The sequence below is a fragment of the Elephas maximus genome, chromosome 5 (assembly GCF_024166365.1).
Source record: "Elephas maximus indicus isolate mEleMax1 chromosome 5, mEleMax1 primary haplotype, whole genome shotgun sequence".
Classification (NCBI taxonomy): Eukaryota; Metazoa; Chordata; class Mammalia; order Proboscidea; family Elephantidae; genus Elephas; species Elephas maximus.
The window spans coordinates 75,811,424-75,833,832 of NC_064823.1; the positions used below are offsets into that span (position 1 = coordinate 75,811,424).

At 36.5% G+C, this 22,409-nt stretch overlaps 1 protein-coding gene across 1 annotated transcript in view; it reads right to left on the reverse strand.

Moving 5' to 3' along the window:
* Positions 1 to 22,409, reverse strand: part of CFAP299 (cilia and flagella associated protein 299) — an 802,595-nt gene that overhangs the window by 111,630 nt on the left and 668,556 nt on the right. The window contains exon 4 of the mRNA XM_049885915.1: positions 4,792 to 4,934. Coding sequence (XP_049741872.1) covers positions 4,792 to 4,934 — 143 coding nt within the window. The remainder of the gene's footprint in view (positions 1 to 4,791; positions 4,935 to 22,409) is intronic.

A 22,409-nucleotide genomic window follows, 5' to 3' on the forward strand; every position in this document is an offset into this window, starting at 1 on the left:
CAGATTCTATTCAGGGAAAGACCAACAAAATAGAAAAGTGAGCCCAGAAACAAACCCACACAAATACAGGGATAGATTTATGTCAGATTTGGTGTTGCAAATGTGGGGAAATGGCAGACTTTTCAATGAATGTTGCTAGGACAAACACTTAGCCATATGGAAAAGCAAAAATAAAAAGTGGACTTTTACCTAACCATCATAAACAATGTCAATTCCAGATAGATTAAATATATAAAATAAAAAGCAAAACTATAATAATCTATAAGCAAATATCTTTATGACCTCAGAAAATACAGGAATGTGTTAAACAAAACACAAAAAGTGCCAATCACAGAGGAAAATATTAATAAGATGCATTAAAATTAGAACTTTAATCATTGAATGTCAGTGTAAACTGGTCTGTCTCATGTCACAGCAAAACCCTCAACTGCCACACTAAACCCCTAAGACTGGGTTTTCTTTACAGAAATTTTCTTTGAAGAATGCATTTAGACTGTAATTAAAAAAAAAAAAAAAATGCCTACACACCATTACTTGTTTGTGTAGCTATATGTGTGTTTAGCTGTGCCAGTGCTCACAGAAGATGAAAACATTGCTTTTCTGAGAAACTTTGTGAGAAGCTGGATGCATTTTGTCACTTCAGGGGGAATATGACAAAACATATCACAGGGTCAGAGAGACGGATGATCTTCCATCTTGGGTGAGGAGCCCTGCACTCCAAGACTTGGGAGCAACTTAGCCAGCAATGGACTTGGGCAAAGAAAAGTAGGGGCAGGAGAGAAAGTACTGGCGGACACCTGTGTTGATTGAAAGTTATGGAATATTATAACCCATATGAAAGCCAAAAAATCTTGTGGTACCTGTCCTAAATGAGTAATGTTAAAATACACATTAGTTCAGAGGCCTAAAAAAAAAAAAGTGAATGTAAAGAAAATGAGAAAAGAATGATCCACTGGAAGGTGGGTGATATTTTTCAAAACACATAATAGATAAAGAATTAATACCTAAAATAAATAAAAATAATTCCTACAATCTGCAAGGAAAGACAAATTATACAGAAAATTGGCAAAAGTCTAAATAGGTACTTCATAGAAATGAAATTTGAACAGCAGATAATAAATGCCTCGTCTGATTACAACTCATGGAAATTAAAATTAAAACCACAATGAGGTATCATTTATACTCACCAGAGAGGAAAAAAAAAAATGATAACATCAAATGTTTGTTAGAATGACAGCTAACAGGTCATTTATATACCACTGCTGATGGATGGATAAACTGGTATGACCACTTTGAAAAACAATTTGGCATTATCTTGTATATTCTTTTGGTCTTTTGGCTTTACTTCTTTTTCATAAATTAAGGGAAATAATAAAATATTTATTTCATCTATCTGTATGAATTGCATTTCAGCGTTATCAAATGATGAAGAAAATTTATTCTCTACAGAATACTTCTAGCCATTACACGCAAAATGAATAATAGAATTAGAAAATTACCATTTTGCAAACCTTAGTAAACATATTTAGGCAACTTTCATTAATGGATTCTAAAAGCATTGGGTGAAACTTCACGAGAACTTTATAATGGAGTGATCAGGCTGACACCATCTGAACACACTGATCATTTTCTTATAACTTCTAAAATTGGGGCAATAGGTACTTCAGAGTATCACATAGTAAAATTCTTACCTAAAAAAAAAAAGAAAAACTTTTCAATTTAATCAAGTCAATTTATAAGAAATTGGTGATCACAGATGGAGTGTAACAACATCATGGAATTGATTCATCAATTTAAGAACTTAAGACGTTTCTTAGCACAAATGACTTGGTTTCTCTAAAAAACCAACAGCACAGAAGATTCAAAAAAACAGAGAGGAACTGTTATAAAAAAAGAAGTTGCCAGAGACATAATACAAAACACAATCTTGTGTAGATTTTTATTTTAACAAACTAATTTTAAAAAGATAGCTTTCAGACAACAGATAAAATATTAATAAGGACTTAGAGATTAGATGATATTAAGAAATTATTTTGTTAGGTATGATAATGTCATGATGGTTATTATCTTTAAAGATGCTCACTGAAGTGTTTACAGGTGAAAAGACATATCTTACATTTACTTTAGCATAAAAAAGCTGTGAAGGCAATAATATCTAGTGTTTTTAAATGAACCTAGTTATAGGTGGTGTTAGAGAGCAACACGTTTAGAAAAACATCTGGATTTTGCCTTCATTTGCAAGGGTGGTACCATTTGACAAAATAGAGGATACAGAAGCAACCGTACGCTTTGGGATTAAATAAATTTAATTATGAACATAAGTTTTAAGTGCTAATGGGACCCCTAGAAGATTCTCTATAGGGAAAGTAGCATAATTGAGTTGAAATAACAAAGAGAACTGTGCTGGATTTGTCGTGGTGAAAACAACTGAACTTCAGAAGAACGATCAAATCACCTAGGAGAGTGTATATGGTAAGAAAAAAGTCCAAAGATGAACTTTAGTGAATACCAATACTTAGGAGATAAACAAGTGGAGAGTTCAATGATAGATTCTGTGGGTAAAAGGTTAGAGTGTTTGCATAGTTTACAGAAGAAGGGATTCATCAATATTATAATTAATCAAATGAGGTACAAAAATAAGATGAGAACTGAAAATAATTCTTAGAATTTTGAAATTGGCAGTCATTGGTGGTTTTAGAAGGAGTAGGTTGATTTGAATAATGGAATCAGAGGTCTAATTATAATGAGTTGAAGCCTGCATGAGAAGTGAGAATTGAAGACACTTGTTATTTTGAGGAGCTGAGCTGGAAACTGAAGGGGAGATAGGGAGAAGTGAGAACTGAAGACATTTGTTATTTTGAAAAGTTTAGCTGGAAAGTGAAGGAGAGACAGGGCAATAACTGGAGTATAGAATAGACTTCCTTTCTTTACTATAAACTGCTTCAGCATGTTTAGAGGAAATGTGTGACAAGATAAAGAAGCCAGTATAAAATGATAGCTTGAAAGTTTACAAAAAAGAGGAAACGACAGATGAAGTATGGCTTCAATGGAAAGGGGTGTGAAAAACATCAAAACCAAGTTTGGATAAATTAGCACCAAAGAGACAAGGAAACTTTCTGCTCTAAATCTGGTAGATGCATTCATAGAGGAGTATTCACTTAGTAAGAAGTAACTTTTTTTTTCCCAAGGAAAAGCTGTTTCTAAAGACAGAGTGCAACCACCTGGATCAGATCTATTTTGTTTCAGAAAAATCACCAGAAAATCGTTAGTCACTCCTATGTCACCTATTTCCTTGTGGTTCTTGGGGAAGCCTGAGCCTTACCGTGTTGGGAGAATGTGCCCAAGCTTGCAGCAAAATGACCTTCTGAGAGTAGGGATAAAGGACAAGATGGCAGTGGTGTTCTACTGTCAGGAGCACCACTGTTCTGAGTGTAGATAGCTCGCTGAGAGGCCAGTGGCTGGCAGAATGAAACTGTGACTGGAACTAAGCAGAAAGGCACTCTGTGGGAGACTTTCGCCAACAAGAAAGGTTGACAGAAAGACAGATCAGTTGGTAGTTTTCATGTTTAGATGGAATACTCTCTGAAATATGAGGCAAATCATGTATTGAGAGAGGGCAACTGTTGGAAAAAAAAAAAAAGGAATGTGAGAGACTGGCAAAGCTTTAAAATATTATTTGTAGAAGGGGTGGAAGTGGAAGTTGAGAAATAGCATATAAGAGACTGGCTAAAGACCACAAAGGGCCCAGCTGAGGTTGGAAACCACAAACTATTAGTAGCAACCATTACCACTTTTGTGAAATTTCCTCAAATTTTCTTCAGCAGTGCCCAGGTATTCAGCTATAGGTGCAGAGAAAAGGATGTGTGGATCAATCTATTTGAGAGGATTAGCAGGACAGATATAATTACAGACAAGAAGATACAGAGAGTAGGGATTGCTGCCAGAGAAAGTTAAATGATATGCCATGTGCCTAGGTTGAGTAGGAAAAATGGTGATTCCTCTAAAGTGATGGATAGGAAATTTTCAGATGATAATAATGAGGATGGATAGAGGATGGCAGGGACTTCAGAGAAGCAGAGTGTCGTTACAAGTGTCAAATCATGATCTGGCGACAGCAATAGAGAGTTAAAGCAGAATGTTGTCTCTCCTTTTGTGTTCTATGGTAAGTGAGACATATCAGAATAAAAATTTTTAGATTGAGAGCTCTTCAGAAGAGGGTATGGGGATCAATCTGCGAATAGATTGGTAGTATAGAATAGATCCTACGTGATGGGATGAGGGTTCCAGAGGAAAGCGTGAGGAGTCAACAGTAAAAAGAATGATGGGTGGGAAGGAATCTCAGAATAGGACAGTGATGAGAGAAAATGAGGGTGAGCAGGCCAGAGGCCTGCACCTTGGCAGGTGGCCAAAGAAAAGTGGGAGGAGAAAATGTTAGATGGACTGCTTTTGACATTTCTTGTCAGATTGAGTCCCAAGTGCTGCAAGAGCCTTATAAGGTTAGCAATTTATAGGCTTTACTTATCATTAAAAAGGAATGTTGCTGAGAATTTACTTGATATCTTGTCTCTGAAAAGATTCCTTCCTCAGACTGTTAAAGTAAAAATGCATCTATGCTCTTTCCTTGTTTGAAAATGTATTTATTTATTTACTCATAATCAGTCTTGTCACATACCTACTATACGTACTTTAGCATTCTAGGCAGAATATGGAACATAAAATAAAAATCCTTCATCCTTGCCTCTTAGGACCGTCTTCTCTTATTAAAGGTATGTGAAAATGTGTACAATTTACCTCAGATCTGTGGGCTTTGGAAGAAGTCTTTTTTTCCCACTAAAGTAGACTTCAAAATCTTCAATCTTTAGCCTGTGGGCATAGTCAATGTATCCTGACACCTCCTGCCCATGAGAATTTCTGTCACGAATAAAAATCACAGACTGGAACAGAGAACAATAGAGAATAAAGACAGTAAATGAATAAATAAAAATCACTTGAGGAAAATGTCTAATAAGAGCTATAGTTACAGTGTATTATATATTCCAGGCCTTATCCTAAACATTTCACATCTCATCTTCATAGTGATCCTTCTGAGGAAGGTATTCTTATTTCCTCCCGCCAGATGAAGAAAGTTATAAAACGTTAACTGGACACACTCAAAAGGTACTTTTACAGTCATTTTATATGCAACACAAATAGATAAGTTTTACAGAATGCCTCCAAACAACAGACTTCATTTTAAGTGGTTTTCGCACATTAACTTATTTACTTTTCCTCTAATTCTGGCATTTCATTGTCATTTTACAGGTAAGGAAACTGAGGAACAGAAAGGTTGAGTACCTTTCTCAGGGTCTCACAGTTAGTAAGTGGCAAAACTGAAATTCAAACCTAGGCTCATGTGTCTGTTCACCCAACCACCACATTTTTTTTTTTTTAACTTAAACTCCTAAATATTTTCTGTTATAGAGAAATGTGGTCCCTTCATCTCATTACCATGAGAGTCAAAAAAATTCCTTTATAAAACTAACTTCATCAGTCAAAATTATACAGTAAGTAGTATTCTAATATATTTCTTACTCATATAAATTCTTTCAGAAATATCACTAAGTAACTACTTTATATTAAGTACTGTTGCAGATGCCAAGGATTCATAATAAGCAAGACAATCAAAGTCCTGACCTCTCAGGACTTATGTTCTGAGACAGGAAATAATCATTAAACAAACAACAACACAAAAGAACTACTTGCCATAAACTGAATAAAGAGGATAAATGACTAGAGAATGCATTGTTGGTGTTGAAAACTACTTTAGATAACCAGAGAAGAGGTAACATTTAAACCAAAAACTGAAGAACTAGAAGAAATAAACCATGGAAAGATCTGGAACAGAAGCCAATAGGCAAAAGGGATAGGTGGAGGAAAGGCCCAAAAGGTGGAATTGTAATCTTTTTTCCTTCAAGTCAATAGACATTACTCTCATTGTAGATAAAAAGAAGAAAAAAAAAAAAAAAAAAACGACTATAATTTGAAAACCTCTTAATGCATTTATTTTCAAATCTGGATCAAAGTGTAGAATTTGAGAGCAAAATTCTATTTTTTTGAAGAGTTTGTTAATAAACCTTCCTTTTTCACTGTTATTAGTTGGGTTTCTCTATAGTCAATTACAATTACTTTGTATAGCATTAATGTGGGTGTGATCACAGGTAAAAGAGCTTCCAAAAGACTGAAGTTAGAAAATTGAAAGCATTCTTTCTCCCCACTGCACCTATTGTTGCTAACGACTTCCCTGTTGAAAAATGGAAGAATGGAGGCAAAATTTATCATAAACTGTCCCCTATGTTGGTAGTTTTCATCTTGCCTGCCTGCTCTGGTTGTTTGACATTGTAGGCCAAAAACATTGTGCTGAGAAGGATCCTGAGGCATCTTCTTGTTTCAGGGGAGGGTGTATTGTGATTGGATTAATGATGTTGCCCACAGATGTAGCAATAGGGACTAGCATTTATTATTAGCCCTGAGCTAAATCTTTTATAGTTTTCAATCTCTTAATCATTCTCGTTTCCCCCAGATAACTCCAAAGTAAACTAGTACCCGTTTCTCTATGCTTTCAGTCACTTATTCTTCAGTTTGTGCAGTACAAACTCTAAGTGGCTAGTAACTCAAAGGAATATCCCAAGACTCTCACACCACTAAATCTATAATTAGCACTGGTGACCCTGCTTAACTAATGCCATGATATATAATTGTCAATATCTCAAATGCAGTCCTGAAGGTGCTTGCCATCTTTTCATCATCACGGCCGCTGCTGATGTTAAATATGCCATGCTTACTTAAAAGAGAACAACTGGTCCAAAACAGTTTCTCTACTTTCAAAATGGAATTATAATAACAGAAAAACTCTCCTCTTTCTTTCTCTCTCTCTTTCTCTTTTAAGTGAGGGATATATCAGCCTTTTTTTTTTTTTTTTTCTCCCAACAGAATGGCATACCAGATATTCTGACTGATTTTGTGCTAAAAACAAATAAAAATGCTGGATAAAATCTAAAACACAACTTGTAAAGTGCACTGGTGTGCTGGCAAGAAAATAAGGAGTACTCAGAGTCCTAAAACTAAGTGAAAGCAGGAGCCTAAAGAGGAAAGCAGAGCCCTAAAGTCAGCTTTGCTCTGAAGACATTTGTACAACCTCCGATTTCTTGACCTTGAAGAGCAAGGAGTGACAGGAAAGCTCCTCCACCCCCACCCTCCGCAGTGCACACACACCCAATTTTTCAGGGAAAGAAGCTGAAAGGACTAACTACCTCAGCATAAAGCTAAGAAGTCACAATACAGTGAAATAATATTTTTTAAGTAATTTTTATTGTGCTTTTTTTTTTTAAGTGACAGTTTATAAATCAAGTCAGTCTGTCACATATAAGATTATATACACCTTACTACATACTCCCATTTACTCTTCCCCTAATGAGTCAGCCTGCTCCCTTCTTCCAGTCTCTCCTTTCGTGACCGGTTTGCCAGTTTCTAACCCTCTCTACCCTCCCATCTCCCCTCCAGACAGGAGATGCCAATACAGTCTCAAGTGTCCACCTCATACAAGTAGCTCACTCTTCATCAGCATCTCTCTCCAACCCATTGTCCAGTCCCTTCCGTGTCTGATGAGTAGTCTTTGGGAATGGTTCCTGTCCTGGGCCAACAGAAGGTTTGGGGACCATGACCACCGGGATTGTTCTAGTCTCAGTCAGACCATTAAGTCTTGTCTTTTAATGAGAATTTGGGGTCTGCATCCCACTGTTCTCCTGCTCCCTCAGGAGTTTTCTGTTATGCTCCCTGTCAGGGCAGTCATTGGTTGTGGCTGGGCACCATCTAGTTCTTCTGGTCTCAGGATGATATAAGTCTCTAGTTCATGTGGCCCTTTCTGTCTTGGGCTCATAGTTATCGTGTGACCTTGGTGTTCTTCATTCTCCTTTGATCCAGGTGGGTTGAGATCAATTGATACATTTTAGATGGCTGCTTGTTAGCATTTAAGACCCCAGACACCACAGTTCAAAGTGGGATGCAGAATATTTTCGTAATAGAGTTTATTATGTCAATTGACTTGAAAGTGCCCTTAAGCCATAGTCCCCAAACCCCCGCCCTTGCTCCGCTGACCTTTGAAGCATTCAGTTTATCCCAGAAACTTCTTTGCTTTTGGTCCAGTCCAGTTGAGCTGACCTTCCCTGTATTGAGTATTGTTCTTCCCTTCACCTAAAGTAGTTCTTATCTACTAATTAATCAGTAAATAACCCTCTCCCACCCTCCCTCCCTTCGCCCTCTCATAACCACAAAAGAATGTGTTCTTCTCAGTTTATACTATTTCTCAAGAACTTATAATAGTGGTCTTATACAGTATTTGTCCTTTTGCGTCTGACTAATTTCACTCAGCATAATGCCTTCCAGGTTCCTCCATGTTATGAAATGTTTCACAGATTCGTCACTGTTCTTTCTCGATTCGTAGTATTCCATTGTGTGAATGTACCATAATTTATTTAACCATTCATCTATTGATGGACACCTTGGTTGCTTCCAGCCTTTTGCTATTGTAAACAGTGCTGCAATAAACATGGGTGTGCATACATCGGCTCTTATTTCTCTAGGGTATATTCCGAGGAGTGGGATTTCTGGGTTGTATGGTAGTTCTATTTCTAACTTTTTAAGGAAATGCCAGATAGATTTCCAAAGTGGTTGTACCATTTTACATTCCCACCAGCAGTGTATAAGAGTTCCAATCTCTCCGCAGCCTCTCCAACATTTATTATTTTGTGTTTTTTGGATTAATGCCAGCCTTGTTGGTGTGAGATGGAATCTCATCGTAGTTTTAATTTGCATTTCTCTAATGGCTAATGATCGAGAGCATTTTCTCTTGTGTCTGTTAGCTGCCTGAATATCTTCTTTAGTGAAGTGTGTGTTCATATCCTTTGCCCACTTCTTGATTGGGTTGTTTGTCTTTTTGTGGTTGAGTTTTAACAGAATCATATAGATTTTAGAGATCAGGCGCTGGTCAGAGGTGTCGTAGCTGAAAATTCTTTCCCAGTCTGTAGGTGGTCTTTATACTCTTTTGGTGAAGTCTTTAGGTGAGCATAGGTGTTTGATTTTTAGGAGCTCCCAGTTATCTGGTTTCTCTTCGTCATTTTTAGTAATGTTTTGTATTCTGTTTATGCCTTGTATTAGGGCTTCTAACGTTGTCCCTATCTTTTCTTCCATGATCTTTATCGTTTTAGTCTTTATGTTTAGGTCTTTGATCCACTTGGAGCTAGTTTTTTTGCATGGTGTGAGGTATGGGTCCTGTTTCATTTTTTGTAAATGGATATCCAGTTATGCCAGCACCATTTGTTAAAAAGACTATCTTTTCCCCAATTAACTGACACTGGGCCTTTGTCAAATATCAGCTGCTCATATGTGGATAGATTTATATCTGGGTTCTCAATTCTGGTCCATTGGTCTATGTGCCTGTTGTTGTACCAATACCAGGCTGTTTTGACTACTGTAGCTGTATAATATGTTCTAAAATCAGGTAGAGTGAGACCTCCCACTTTCTTCTTCTTTTTCAGTAATGCTTTACTTATCCGGGGCTTCTTTCCCTTCCATATGAAGTTGGTGATTTGTTTCTCCATCACTTTAAAAAATGTCATTAGAATTTGGATTGGAAGTGCATTGTATGTATAGATGGCTTTTGGTAGAATAGACATTTTTACTATGTTAAGTCTTCTTATCCATGAGCAAGGTATGTTTTTTCACTTATGTAGGTCTCTTTTAGTTTCTTGCACTAGTGCTTTGTAGTTTTCTTTGTATAGGTCTTTTACATCTTTGGTAAGATTTATTCCTAATTTTATTTTATCTTCTTGGAGGCTACTGTGAATGGTATTGATTTGGTGATTTCCTCTTTGATGCTCTTTTTGTTGGTGTAGAGGAATCCAAGTGATTTTTGTATGTTTATCTTGTAACCTGAGACTCTGCCAAACTCTTCTATTAGTTTCAGTAGTTTTCTGGAGGATTCCTTAGGGTTTTCTGAGTATAAGATCATGTCATTTGCAAATAGAGATAATTTGACTTCCTCCTTGCCAATCTGGATGCCCTTTATTTCTTTGTCTAGCCTAATTGCTCTGGCTAGGACCTCTAGCACAATGTTGAATAAGAGCGGTGATAAAGGGCATCCTTGTCTGGTTCCCATTCTCAAGGGAAATGCTTTCAGTCTCTCTGCGTTTAGAATGATGTTGGCTGTTGGCTTTGTGTAGATGCCCTTTATTATGTTGAGGAATTTTCCTTCAATTTCTATTTTGGTGAGAGTTTTTATCATGAATGGGTGTTGGACTTTGTCAAATGCCTTTTCTGCGTCAATTGATAAGATCATGTGGTTTTTGTCTTTTGTTTTATTTATATGGTGGATTACATTAATGGTTTTTCTAATATTAAAACAACGTTGCATACCTGATGTAAATCCCACTTGGTCGTGGTGGATTATTTTTTTGATATGTTGTTGAATTCTGTTGGCTAGAATTTTGTTAAGGATTTTTGCACCTATGTTCATGAGCGGTATAGGTCTGTAATTTTCTTTTTTTGTGGTGTCTTTACCTGGTTTTGGTATCAGGGATATGGTGGCTTCATAGAATGAGTTTGGTAGTATTCCATCATTTTCTATGCTTTGAAATACCTGTAGTAGTAGTGGTGTTAACTGTTCTCTGCAAGTTTGGTAGAACTCTGCAGTGAAGCCGTCGGGGCCAGGGCTTTTTTTTGTTGGGAGTTTTTTGATTACCTTTTCAATCTCTTTTTTTGTTATGGGTCTATTTAGTTGTTCTACTTTTGATTGTGCTAGTTTAGGTAGGTAGTGTTTTTCTAGGAATTCATCCATTTTTTCTAGGTTTGCAAATTTGTTAGAGTACAATTTTTTGTAATAATCTGATATGATTCTTTTAATTTCAGTTGGGTCTGTTGTGATATGGCCCATCTCGTCTCTTATTCAGGTTATTTGTTTCCCTTCCTTTATTTCTTTAGTCAGTCTGGCCAATGGTTTATCAATTTTGTTAATTTTTTCAAAGAAACAGCTTTTGGCTTTGTTAATTCTTTCAGTTGTTTTTCTGTTCTCTATTTCATTTAGTTCAGCTCTAATTTTTATTATTTGTTTTCTTCTGGTGCCTGATGGATTCTTTTGTTGCTCACTTTCTATTTGTTCAAGTTGTCGGGACAGTTCTCTGATTTTGGCTCTTTCTTCTTTTTGTATGTGTGCATTTATTGATATAAATTGACCTCTGAGCACTGCTTTTTCTGTGTCCCAGAGGTTTTGATAGGAAGTGTTTTCATTCTCGTTGCATTATATGAATTTCTTCATTGCCTCCTTAATGTCTTCTATAACCCAGTCTTTTTTCAACAGGGTATTGTTCAGTTTCCAAGTATTTGATTTCTTTTCCCTAATTTTCTGTTATTGATTTCCACTTTTACGGCCTTATGGTATGAGAAGATGTTTTGTAATATTTCGATGTTTTGGATTCTGCAAAGGTTTGTTTTATGACCTAATATGTGGTCTATTCTAGAGAATGTTCCATGTGCGCTAGAAAAAAAAGTATACTTGGTTGCTGTTGGGTGGAGTGTTCTGTATAGGTCTATGAGGTCAAGTTGGTTGATTGTAGCAATTAGGTCTTCCATGTCTCTATTGAGTTTCTTACTGGAAGTCCTGTCCTTCTCTGAAAGTGGTGTGTTGAAGTCTCCTACTATAATTGTGCAGGTGTCTATCTCACTTTTCAGTTCTGTTAAAGTTTGTTTTATGTATCTTGCAGCCCTGTCATTGGGTGCATAAATATTTAATATGGTTTTGTCTTCCTGATCAATTGTCCATTTCATCATTATGTACAGTCCTTCTTTATCCTTTGTGGTGGATTTAACTTTGAAGTCTATTTTGCCAGAAATTAATATTGCTACTCCTGCTCTTTTCTGATTGTTGTTTGCTTGATATATATTTTTCCATCCTTTGAGTTTTAGTTTGTTTGTGTCTCTAAGTCTAAGGTGTGTCTCTTGTAGGCAGCATATACACGGATCGTGTTTCTTTATCCAGTCCGAGACTCTCTGTCTCTTTATTGGTGCATGTAGTCCATTTTCATTCTGTGTAATTATAGATAAGTATGTGTTTAGTGCTGTCGTTTTGATGCCTTTTTGTGTGTGTTGTTGACAATTTCATTTTTCCACTTACTTTTTTGTGCTGAGACTTTTTCTTTGTAAATTTTGTGTTCCTCATTTTCATAGTAGTCGAATTTATGTTTGATGAGTTGTTATGTTTTTCTTGGTTTTTATTTTGAGTTCTGGAAGTGTTAGACCTCTTTGTGGTTACCTTAATATTTACCCCTATGAAATAGTATTTTCAACGTATCAAGGGAAAATAAAAACCATCCTAGGATTATACACCTAGAAAAAAATCTTTCTAGTGAGCAAAACGCAGATACTTTCAGACAAAAATAAAATGAGAGACTTAGCCAAAAATGGATTCTCACTCAAAGAAATTCTGAAGGATATACTTCAGACAACAGAATGATGGAGTCCAGGCAAAAGGTCAAAGATCCAAGAAAGAATTATCAAAGAAACTGGTAAATATATGGGCAAACATAAACAAATATTGGCTGTATAAAACAATCATGTCTTCTAGAATAGATTGAGAATGATAAGTGTAAAATTTCAGAAATACACATCTGTGTTCAAAGGGGTAATCAGAATTAAAGTATTGATATGTCCTTGGATTTTTCTGAATGAGGGAAAGCATACTGATCAATTGTAGAATTTCATGAGTATGCCTGCATAGATATAGGATTACCAGTAAAGAATAGGAAACAGTGTACATGATCTTTAAATTATTAGAGAAAAATAAAATGAGAAAAAACTAGTAAAATCGATGTAATAGAAGGCAAGAAAGAAGAAGAAAAATATAGCAGAGGTAGGACAAATAAAATATACAAAACAATAATAATAAGTCAAACATCTAACTACAAAAAGGTAAATGAGCCAAATGCTTAATCTAAAAGACAAAGATTATTAGACAGAGTGGATTAAAAATATATGTATATAAAAGATAAGGGTTATAAGTAGTTGAAAGTTAAATAGTCAAAGAATGTACATATGAATGTTTCCAACCAAGAGAGAGTCAATATCAGCAAATTAATATTAGGCAAAATGACTTTGAGGCAAAAATCATTACTAGAGATGCAGAGTCACTGAATAATGATAAAAGATTCAGTTCACATAAAGATACAACAATTCTAAAATTTAATGCACCTTTAAAAAAGTAGCCTCAAAATATTTAAAGCAAAATTTATAGAACTACAAGGATAAATAGGCAAGTCACCCTCACCGTGGCAAATTTATCTCTCTCATTACTTGCTAGATCAGAGAGTAAATACATAAATATTACAGCATTAATATAGATTTTAAAGAGTTGAAAATACAAGTTTGAATGCTTGGTTTTTACCGGGGGCAAGTGCCTTAACTTCCTTACCCTTCAATGTTCTTATGAGTAAAATGACTGGCAGTCTAAAATGATCTTTTGGCCATAATTTCACAACTTTAAATCATTACCTATACCCCTTGTATATAAGTTAGGTCCCTTTGTCCATGGAAATCTGATTAAATTTATTTCAAATTTCACTTCTTCAGCCCCATGAGAGTTAACTGTCTTTTCTGAGAATTTTGTGAATCCTGGGGTTTTCTGATGCCAGTGAACTTCAACTGAGTCCAAACTTGATGTGAGTGTAGGTCTCTCCAGTTTCCAGTTGTAGGTTTTTGAGCAGGTTACTTAAATTCTCAATATCTTTCTTATATTCATAAGCCCTACACCCTCAAGTAGGCTCCTCCAAAATGCATCAGGTTTCTGCATAAGTAAATAAATAAGACAACAACACTAAAATTCTACTTGTACTCAAGCATTTAGCTAGTTTAGTTAATTTAATAAGATTACTCAAGAATTGGAATGGAGTTGCGATGAAAGGATCACAAGTAGAGGTCATGCTGCAATGCAATAACTTTCAACCATCTTGCATCTTTTCCTTCTTCCTGTTTCTTCCTCTTCTCTATAAAACTAAAACCAAACCCAGTGTTGTCAAGTTGATTCTGACTCATAGTGACCTCATAGGGTTTCCAAGGCTATAAATCTCTATGGAAGCTAGCTGCTGCATCTTTTCTCCCAGAGACCAGCTGGTGGTTACAAACCGCCTACCTTTTGGTTAGCAATCGATCATTTTAACTACTGCACCACCAGGGCTCAACTGTATACTTTTGTCTTGCATGGAATAGCTCAGTTCACATTCAGCCCTTGCCAGGAACTTATCTTCTACCCTAAGCAACTGATTTGTGATTACCCATATGAATACTGTCTCTTTCTCAATGGAAATTCTTGTGATTAATCATTATATTTGTGATTTCTTATATTTTCAACAGAAACAGCAAGGTCAACTAAACTTTCTATAGTTTTAGACCTACCAAAGAGCTGTCTTCACACAAATCTGTACAGAACAAATATAAATTACTTTATTCATGTGGTTCTAAATATGGTTATATATGTGCAAAAGTATATTTTAAAAAAACTTTCTAGAAAAATAAATTTTGTAGTGAAATAAAGCAAATTTGGCCTTCCTAATGACCAAAATGGAAACCCAGGTGGCCTAGTGGTTAAGTGCCAGAGCTGCTAACTAAATGGTCTGCAGTTCAAATCTGCCAAGCGCTTCCTGGAAACTAAATGGGGCGGTTCTACTCTGTCCTATAGGGTCACTATGAGTCAGGATCCACTCGACAGGAATGGGTTTTGGATTGGTTTTAATAAACAAAATAGCTAAAGAAACAGTTAAAAAATTTTTTTAGAAAGCTTATTGATGTATGGAAATTGGTGATAGCTGTCAGGAAATTAAAATTCAACATTAAGCTTTAGAAATAAATCATCATAAAGGGACAGTCATAGCCCTGTGGGGTTACAGGTTATAGGAAAAAAAAAAAAAATAGACCACAAAAAGTGAGACGTAGTTGCAAAGAAAACTCTCTATTTATTTTTCAGTATATGGATAGTCTAAGAATTAGAATGAAGCCAACATTCTGGAGTAATTAATTTAATGTGTTAATTTATAAAATGTATACATTTCTTCCAAAGTGAATACTAGTGACTCCTACTATTAATACTACTTGGTGTCATTTAATAAAAAGCTATTATGTTCTGAGAGAAAGATTTACAGATTTGCATCCATTATCTTATTAAATCCATTCACAATTCTATAATAACCAGGTATTATTCTAATCCTCATTTTACAAGTGTGGGAGCTGAAAGCACTGACAGTTTGAATAACTTGCCCGAGGACATGCAGATAGAATGGAGGCACCCACAGTCACTCCCAGGTTGGCTTCACAAGGTGCTCATATTTTTCATCGTTGCACAATAGTCAGACATATCTGGATTCAAATGCTGACTTCATTACCTACATACTGTGTGATACTGTAAGTTAATTACACTTTTTAAGATTCAGTTTTATAAAAGGAACATAATAACACCTGCCTTTCAGTGCTGCTGTGTGAATTAAACATGACTTTTTCTAAGCTAAGCACTTAATACCTGGCAGCACCTAGTAAAAACTGAATAAATACTATCTATACTTTCAACACCCATGGAAGTATCAGTGAAGAAATCAAAAGACACATTGCATTGGGAATCTGCTGCAAAGGACATCTTTAAAGTACTGAAAGCAAAGACATCACCTTGAAACTAAGGGGTGCCTGACCCAAACCATGGTATTTTTAATTGCATCATACGCATGCAAAAGCTGGACAATGAATAAGAAGACCAAAGAAGAATTGATGCCTTTGAATTGTGGCATTGGAGAAGAATATTGAATATACCATGGACTGCCAAAAGAATGAAGAAATTTGTCTTGGAAGAAGTACAACAAGAACGTTCCTTAGAACCAAGGATGGAGACTGTGTCTTACATACTTTGGATATGTTGTCAGGAGGGATCAGTCCCTGAAGAAGGACAACATGCTTGGTAAAATATAGGGTCAGTGGACAAGAGGAAGACCCTCAACGAGATGGATTGAAACAGTGGCTGCAACAATGGGCTCAAGCATAACAAAGATTGTAAGCATGGTGCAGACCTGGGCAGTGTTTCACTCTGCGGTACGCGGGGTCACTATGAGTTGGAACCAACTCGGCAGCACCTAACAACAACAATATCATACTTTAAAAGGAAACCGTGGTGGCTCAGTGGTTATGTGCTATGGCTGTTAACCAAAAGTTCCATAGTTTGAATCCACCAGGCACTCCTTGGAAACTCTATAGGGCACTTCTACTTTAAAAAAAAAAATATATATATATATATATATATAAAACTATTGCTCCTATACTATGTTAAGAGTTTTATTTTTTCTTTGTTGTTGTTAGGGGCCATTGAGTCAGTTCTGACTCATAGCAATCTTATAGGACAGAGCAGAACTGACCCATAGGGCTTCCAAGGAGAGCCTGGTGGGTTTGAACTGCAGACCTTTTGATTAGCAGCCAAGCTCTTTACCACTGTACCACCAGGGCTCCTTAGAGGTAAGGAGATGGCATAATCATATCAGAATCCATTGCCTAGGAGTCGCTGTGTGGCACAAACAGCTAAACAGTTAAGCACTCCACTACTAGCCAAAAGATTGGCAGTTCAAACCCACGCAGAGATGACTTGGAAGACGGGCCTGGCAATCTGCTTCCTGTGGAGCAGTTCTACTCTGCACACATGGGGTCAGCATGAGTCGGAATTGACTCGATGGCAACGAACAACAACAACAACAGGTGTGCATAATTATGTTTATGTTGTAGTTCATGGCTCAATTTCTTTATTAAATTTAGTTATTGTCAGTTAAAACTTTGGATGTATTTTGAAGTAAAATTTTGAACAATTTTTCCGGATACTATCATACACACGCAGCAAAGAATGGACATAACTGATAATATTGCATTGAAAATGGGCAGAATTGATCAAGAGAGTCCCTTGAAGATTAAGTTTATTTCAGCCCGAGTGTAACATGCTTTAGTAACCCAGAGTTTTTGTATTCAGAACCCTCTACGACTTTAAGAGGAATTGGAATATTTTAAATGATCGTTTAAGTTTTTCCAAAAACACTTCTTTTTTTCTTTTTGGATAGAAGCTCTATTTAGGCATAGTTTACATAACATAAAATTCACCCTAAAGTTTTAAGGATACAATTAAATAATTTTTAGTAAATTTACAGAACTGTGGAACCATCATCACAATTCAGTTTTAGAATATCTTCACCACCCCAAAGGGATCCTTTGTGCCCATTTGCAGTCACCTCTTTTCCCGCTCTCAGTCCAAGGCAACCACTAATCTACTTTCTGTCTCTACAAATGTGCCTTTTCTGGATTTTTTCATATAAGTGGAATTATACAATATATAGTATTTTACATTCTAATATTTTAATCACAGTTAATTTCCCAAAGGACACATAAAACTGTATTGTATTTATCTCTATTTATATATCTATATCTCTTTATGTATTATGTCTGTATGATATGCTTATAAAATAAAAGAAAAACTTCCAAAAGGTACATTGTCCTTAGAAATGGCCTTTTAATCCCCTCTAGAATGAGTCAAAGTATAAACCAACAAAAGCATTTCAGTAAATCGAATGATATTCATTTGAAGCCATGAGTATGAATCTATATTTACTGGCTCAGCTGCTAACCGAAAGGTCTTTGGTTTGAACCTACCAGCCACTCCGTGGGAGAAACACGTGTGGGTGGAAGTCTGCTTCTATAAAAATTTACATCCCTGGAAATTCTGTGGGGGAAGTTCTACTCTGTCTTGTGTGGTCGCTATGAGTTGGAATTCAGAAATATCAAGATACAAATAGTACTGATACTAAAGTGAAGACTCAGACATCAAGGAGCATGTGGGATCTGAGATTTTACTAAGATAGTCCCTAACTTCAAATGTGAACCAATGTTCTTTAAAAATACTCATGAAATACTCAGTAAGGTCCTCATTACTTCTCATTTTTTGGGAAAAGATGGATAAATGTAAAATTTAGACCATTAATATATCATTTGGATCTTTGGCTGATTGTCTTTTCCCAGAAGTGGATTAAAATACAAATTCATAAACTCGTTATGAGTTGAGTACATGTGTTGCCTGATTTTTCTTGCCAAACACTAATGAGGAGACATAAACCTGATACATTGAAATGGGACTTTATTGACAGTGAAGCCAAAGTCACTTAAAAAAAAAAAAAAGCATACTAAGCAGTCTGTTGCTGGGCTAAAACTGAAACATTCGTTTTGGGAGTTGGAGAGCTGTGAAAACAAGCTGAGTTCTTGTGCTACCCCTCTGAGACTGTCCGAATGCTCTCTGACAGAGACAAATGAAGAAATTATTTTCATCTGCTACAATTTTAAAACTCTGGAATGCTTTTATGAATCTTTTAGTTTAAGGGAATCTCTTTTTCTTTTCAGAAGAGAAATAACTTTGCAAAGTGGATTCAAAGCCCTCTAATAACAAACCAAAAAAAAAAAAACAAAAAACACCAAAAACCCAAACCCATTGCTATCGAGTTGATTCTGACTCATAGCAACACTATAGGACAGAGCAGAACCTCTCCATAGGGTTTCCAAGGCTGCAACCCTTATGGAAGCCAACTGCCATATCTTCCTCCCGAGGAGCAGGTTCCAGCAGCTGACCTTTCAGTTAACAGCTGAGCACTTAAGTGCTGCATCACCAGGGCTCCTTCTAATGATAATTTTTTTTCTAAGATTTCAAAGGGCCTGTCATTATAAATTATTATAAAACAAGTTATTTCCTAAACCTTTTAAAACTTACCTCTTTACTTTCAAATTCTATACCCTCTTACTGTAACTAGATAACACATTTTCACGATTCACAAAATTCACAAGTTATGTTAAAGACAATTCTTCATCTTTGCTGCTGGACACCTAGGCTCAGGACAAGCTCAGCCTTACTCCCAAACCCTGTTGGCCAAAGCAGATCACAAGGCCAGACTAGATTCTTCTCTTGGTAGGAGCTGCAAAGTGACATTGCAAAGGGCAAGGATAAAGAACAAGGTGGAGAACAATAGCCTTTTTGCAACTTGCCACATTTATTTACCATAAAGAACCTAAGAATTTTAGATGTAGCTGGCTTTACAAAAAAATTAAAGATTAGATTTCTGAGGGAAATAACTTTTTTTTTCTTTTCCAATTTAAAAAAAATACACTCATATTTGAAATGGATTTATACATTTCTGTTGTTGTTGCTCTTAGGTGCCACCCAGTTCATTCCAACTCATAGTGATCCTATGTACAACAGAACAAAACACTGCCCAGCCCTGCGCCGTCCTCACAATTGTTGCTATGCTTGAGCCCATTGTTACAGCCACTGTGTCAATCCATCTTCTTGAGGATCTTCCTCTTTTTCGCTGACCCTCTATTTTACCAAGCATGATGTCCTTCTCCAGGGACTGATCCCTCCTGATAATACGTCTAACGTAAATGAGATGTAGTCTCACTATCTTTGCTTCTAAGGAGCACTCTGGTTGTACTTCTTCCAAGAGATTTGTTCATTCTTTGGCAGTCCATGGTATATTCAATATTCTTTGGCAACACCACAATTCAAATGTGTCAATTCTGCTTCGGTCTTCCTTGTTCATTGTCCAACTTTCACATGCATATGAGGTCATTAAAAACACGATGGCTTGGGTCAGGCGCACGTTAGTCCTCAAGGTGGCACCTTTGATTGTCAACACTTTAAATAGGTCTTTTGCAGCTCATTTGCCCAAAGCAATGCGTCTTTTGATTTCCTGACTGCTGCTTCCATGGGTGTTGATTGTGGATCCAAGGAAAATGAAATCCTTGGCAACCTTTATCTTTTCTCCATTTATAATGATGTTGCCTATTAGTCCAGTTGTGAGGATTTTTGTTTTCTTTATGTTGAGGTGTAATCCATACTGAAGGCTGTGGTCTTTGATCTTCATCAGTAAGTGCTACAAGACCTCTTCATTTTCAGTAAGCAAGGTTACATCATCTGCATAACACAGGTTGTTAATGAGCCTTCCTCCTATCCTGATGACCTATTGTTCATATAGTCCAGCTTCTCAGGTTATTTGCTCAGCATACAGGCTGAATAAGTATGGTGAAAGGATACAACCCTTATGTACACCTTTCCTGACTTTAAACCGTGCAGTATCCACTTGTTCTGTTTGAATGACAGCCTTTTGATCCACGTACAGATTCCTTATAAGCACAATTAAGTGTCCCAGAAGTCCCATTGTCCATAATGTTATCCATAATTTGTTATGATCCACACAGTCGAATGCCTTAGTATTGTCAATAAAACACAGGTAAACATCTTTCTGGTATCCTCTGCTTATAGCCAGGATCCATCTGACATCAGCAATAATATTCCTGGTTCTGTGTCTTCTTCTAAATCTGACTTGAATTTCTGGCAGTTCCGTGTGGATGTACTGCTGCAGCCACTTTTAAATGATCTTCAGCAAAATTTGCTTACCTGTGATATTAATGATATTGTTCAATAATTTCCACATTTGGTTGGATCATTTTTCTTGGGAATAGGCATAAATATGGATCTCTTCCAGTTGGTTGGCCATGTAATCATCTTCCAAATTTCCTGGCATAGCCAAGTTGAGCATTTCCAGCGCTGCATCCGTTTGTTGAAACATCTCAATTGATACTCTATCAACCACCTTAGCCTTGTTTTTTGCCAATGCCTTCAGTCAGGCTTGGACTTCTTCCTTCAGTATCATTAGTTTCTGATCATATATTACCTACTGAAATGGTTGAACATCGACCAATTCTTTTTGGTATAGTGACTCTGTGTATTCGTTCCATCTTCTTTTGATGCTTCCTGCATCGTTTAATATTTTCCCTGTGGAATCCTTTAGGATTGTAACTCAGGGCTTGAATTTTTTCTTCAGTTCTTTCAACTTGAGAAATGCTGAGTGTGTTCTTCCCTTTTCGTTTTCTATCTCCAGGTGTTTGCAAACATCATCAAAATTTGTTATTTTGTCTTCTCAAGCCATCCTTTGAAATCTTCAGTTCAGCTCGTTTACTTCATCATTTCTTCATTTTGCTTTAGCTGCTTGGCCTTCAAGAGCAAGTTTCAGAATCTCTTCTGACATCCATTTTGGCCTTTTCTTTCTCCCCTGTCTTTTTAATGACCTCTTACTTTCTTCATGGAGGATATCCTTGATGTCATTCTGCAACTCGTCTGGAATTCAGTCATTAGTGTTCAACATGTCAAATCTAGTCCTGAGCTTGAGACGGTGTCTAAATTCAGATGGGATATACTCAAGGTCGTACTTTGGCTCTTGTCAACTTGTTCTAATTTTCTTCAGTTTCAACTTGAACTTGCATTTGAGCAATTGATGGTCTATTCCACAGTCGGCCCCCAACCTTGTTCTGACTGATAATAATGAGCTTTTCTGTCATTTCTTTCCGCAGATGTAGTCAATTTGATTCCTATGTGTTCTATCTGGCAAGGTCCATGTGTATAGTCACCATTTGTGCTGTTGAAAAAAAGGTGAATGAAGTCATTGATCTGGCAAAATTCTATCATGCTATCTCTGGCATTGTTTCTGTCACCAAGGCCATATTTTCCAACTACTGATCATTCTTCTTTGTTTCCAACTTTTGCATTTCTATCACCAGTAATTATCTGTGCATCCTGATTGCATGTTTGATCAATCCCTGACTGCAGAAGTTGGTAAAAATCTTCAATTTCTTCATCTTTGGCCTTAGTGGTTGGTGCATAAATTTGAATAATAGTTCTATTAACTGGTCTTCCTTGTAGGTGTACGGATATTATCCTATTGCTGACAGCATCATACTTCAGGATAGATCTTGAAATGTTCTTTTTGATGATGAATGCAATGCCATTCCTCTTCAAGTTGCTGTATCCAGCATAGTAGACCATATGATTGTCAAATTCAAAATGATCAATACCAGTCCATTTCAGCTCACTAGTGCCTAGGCTGTCGATCTTTATATATTTCATTTCTGAAAATTTCCAGTTTTCCTAGATTCATACTTTGTACATTCCATGTTCCATTTAGTAATGGATGTTTGCAGCTGTTTCTTCTTATTTTGAGTCATGCCACATCAGGTCCCGAAGGCTTGACTCCGTCCGTGTCACTAAGGTTACTCTACTTTGAGGAGGCAGCTCTTCCCCAGTCATCTTTTGAGTACCTGAGGGGCTCATCTTCTGGCACTATATCAGACAATGTTCCACTGCTATTCATAAGGTTTTCACTGGCTAATTCTTTTCAGAAGTAGGCTGCTGAATCCTTCTTCCTAGTCGGTCTTAGTATAGAAGCTCAGCTGAAACCTGTCTGCCATGGTTGACCCTGCTGGTATTTGAATACTGG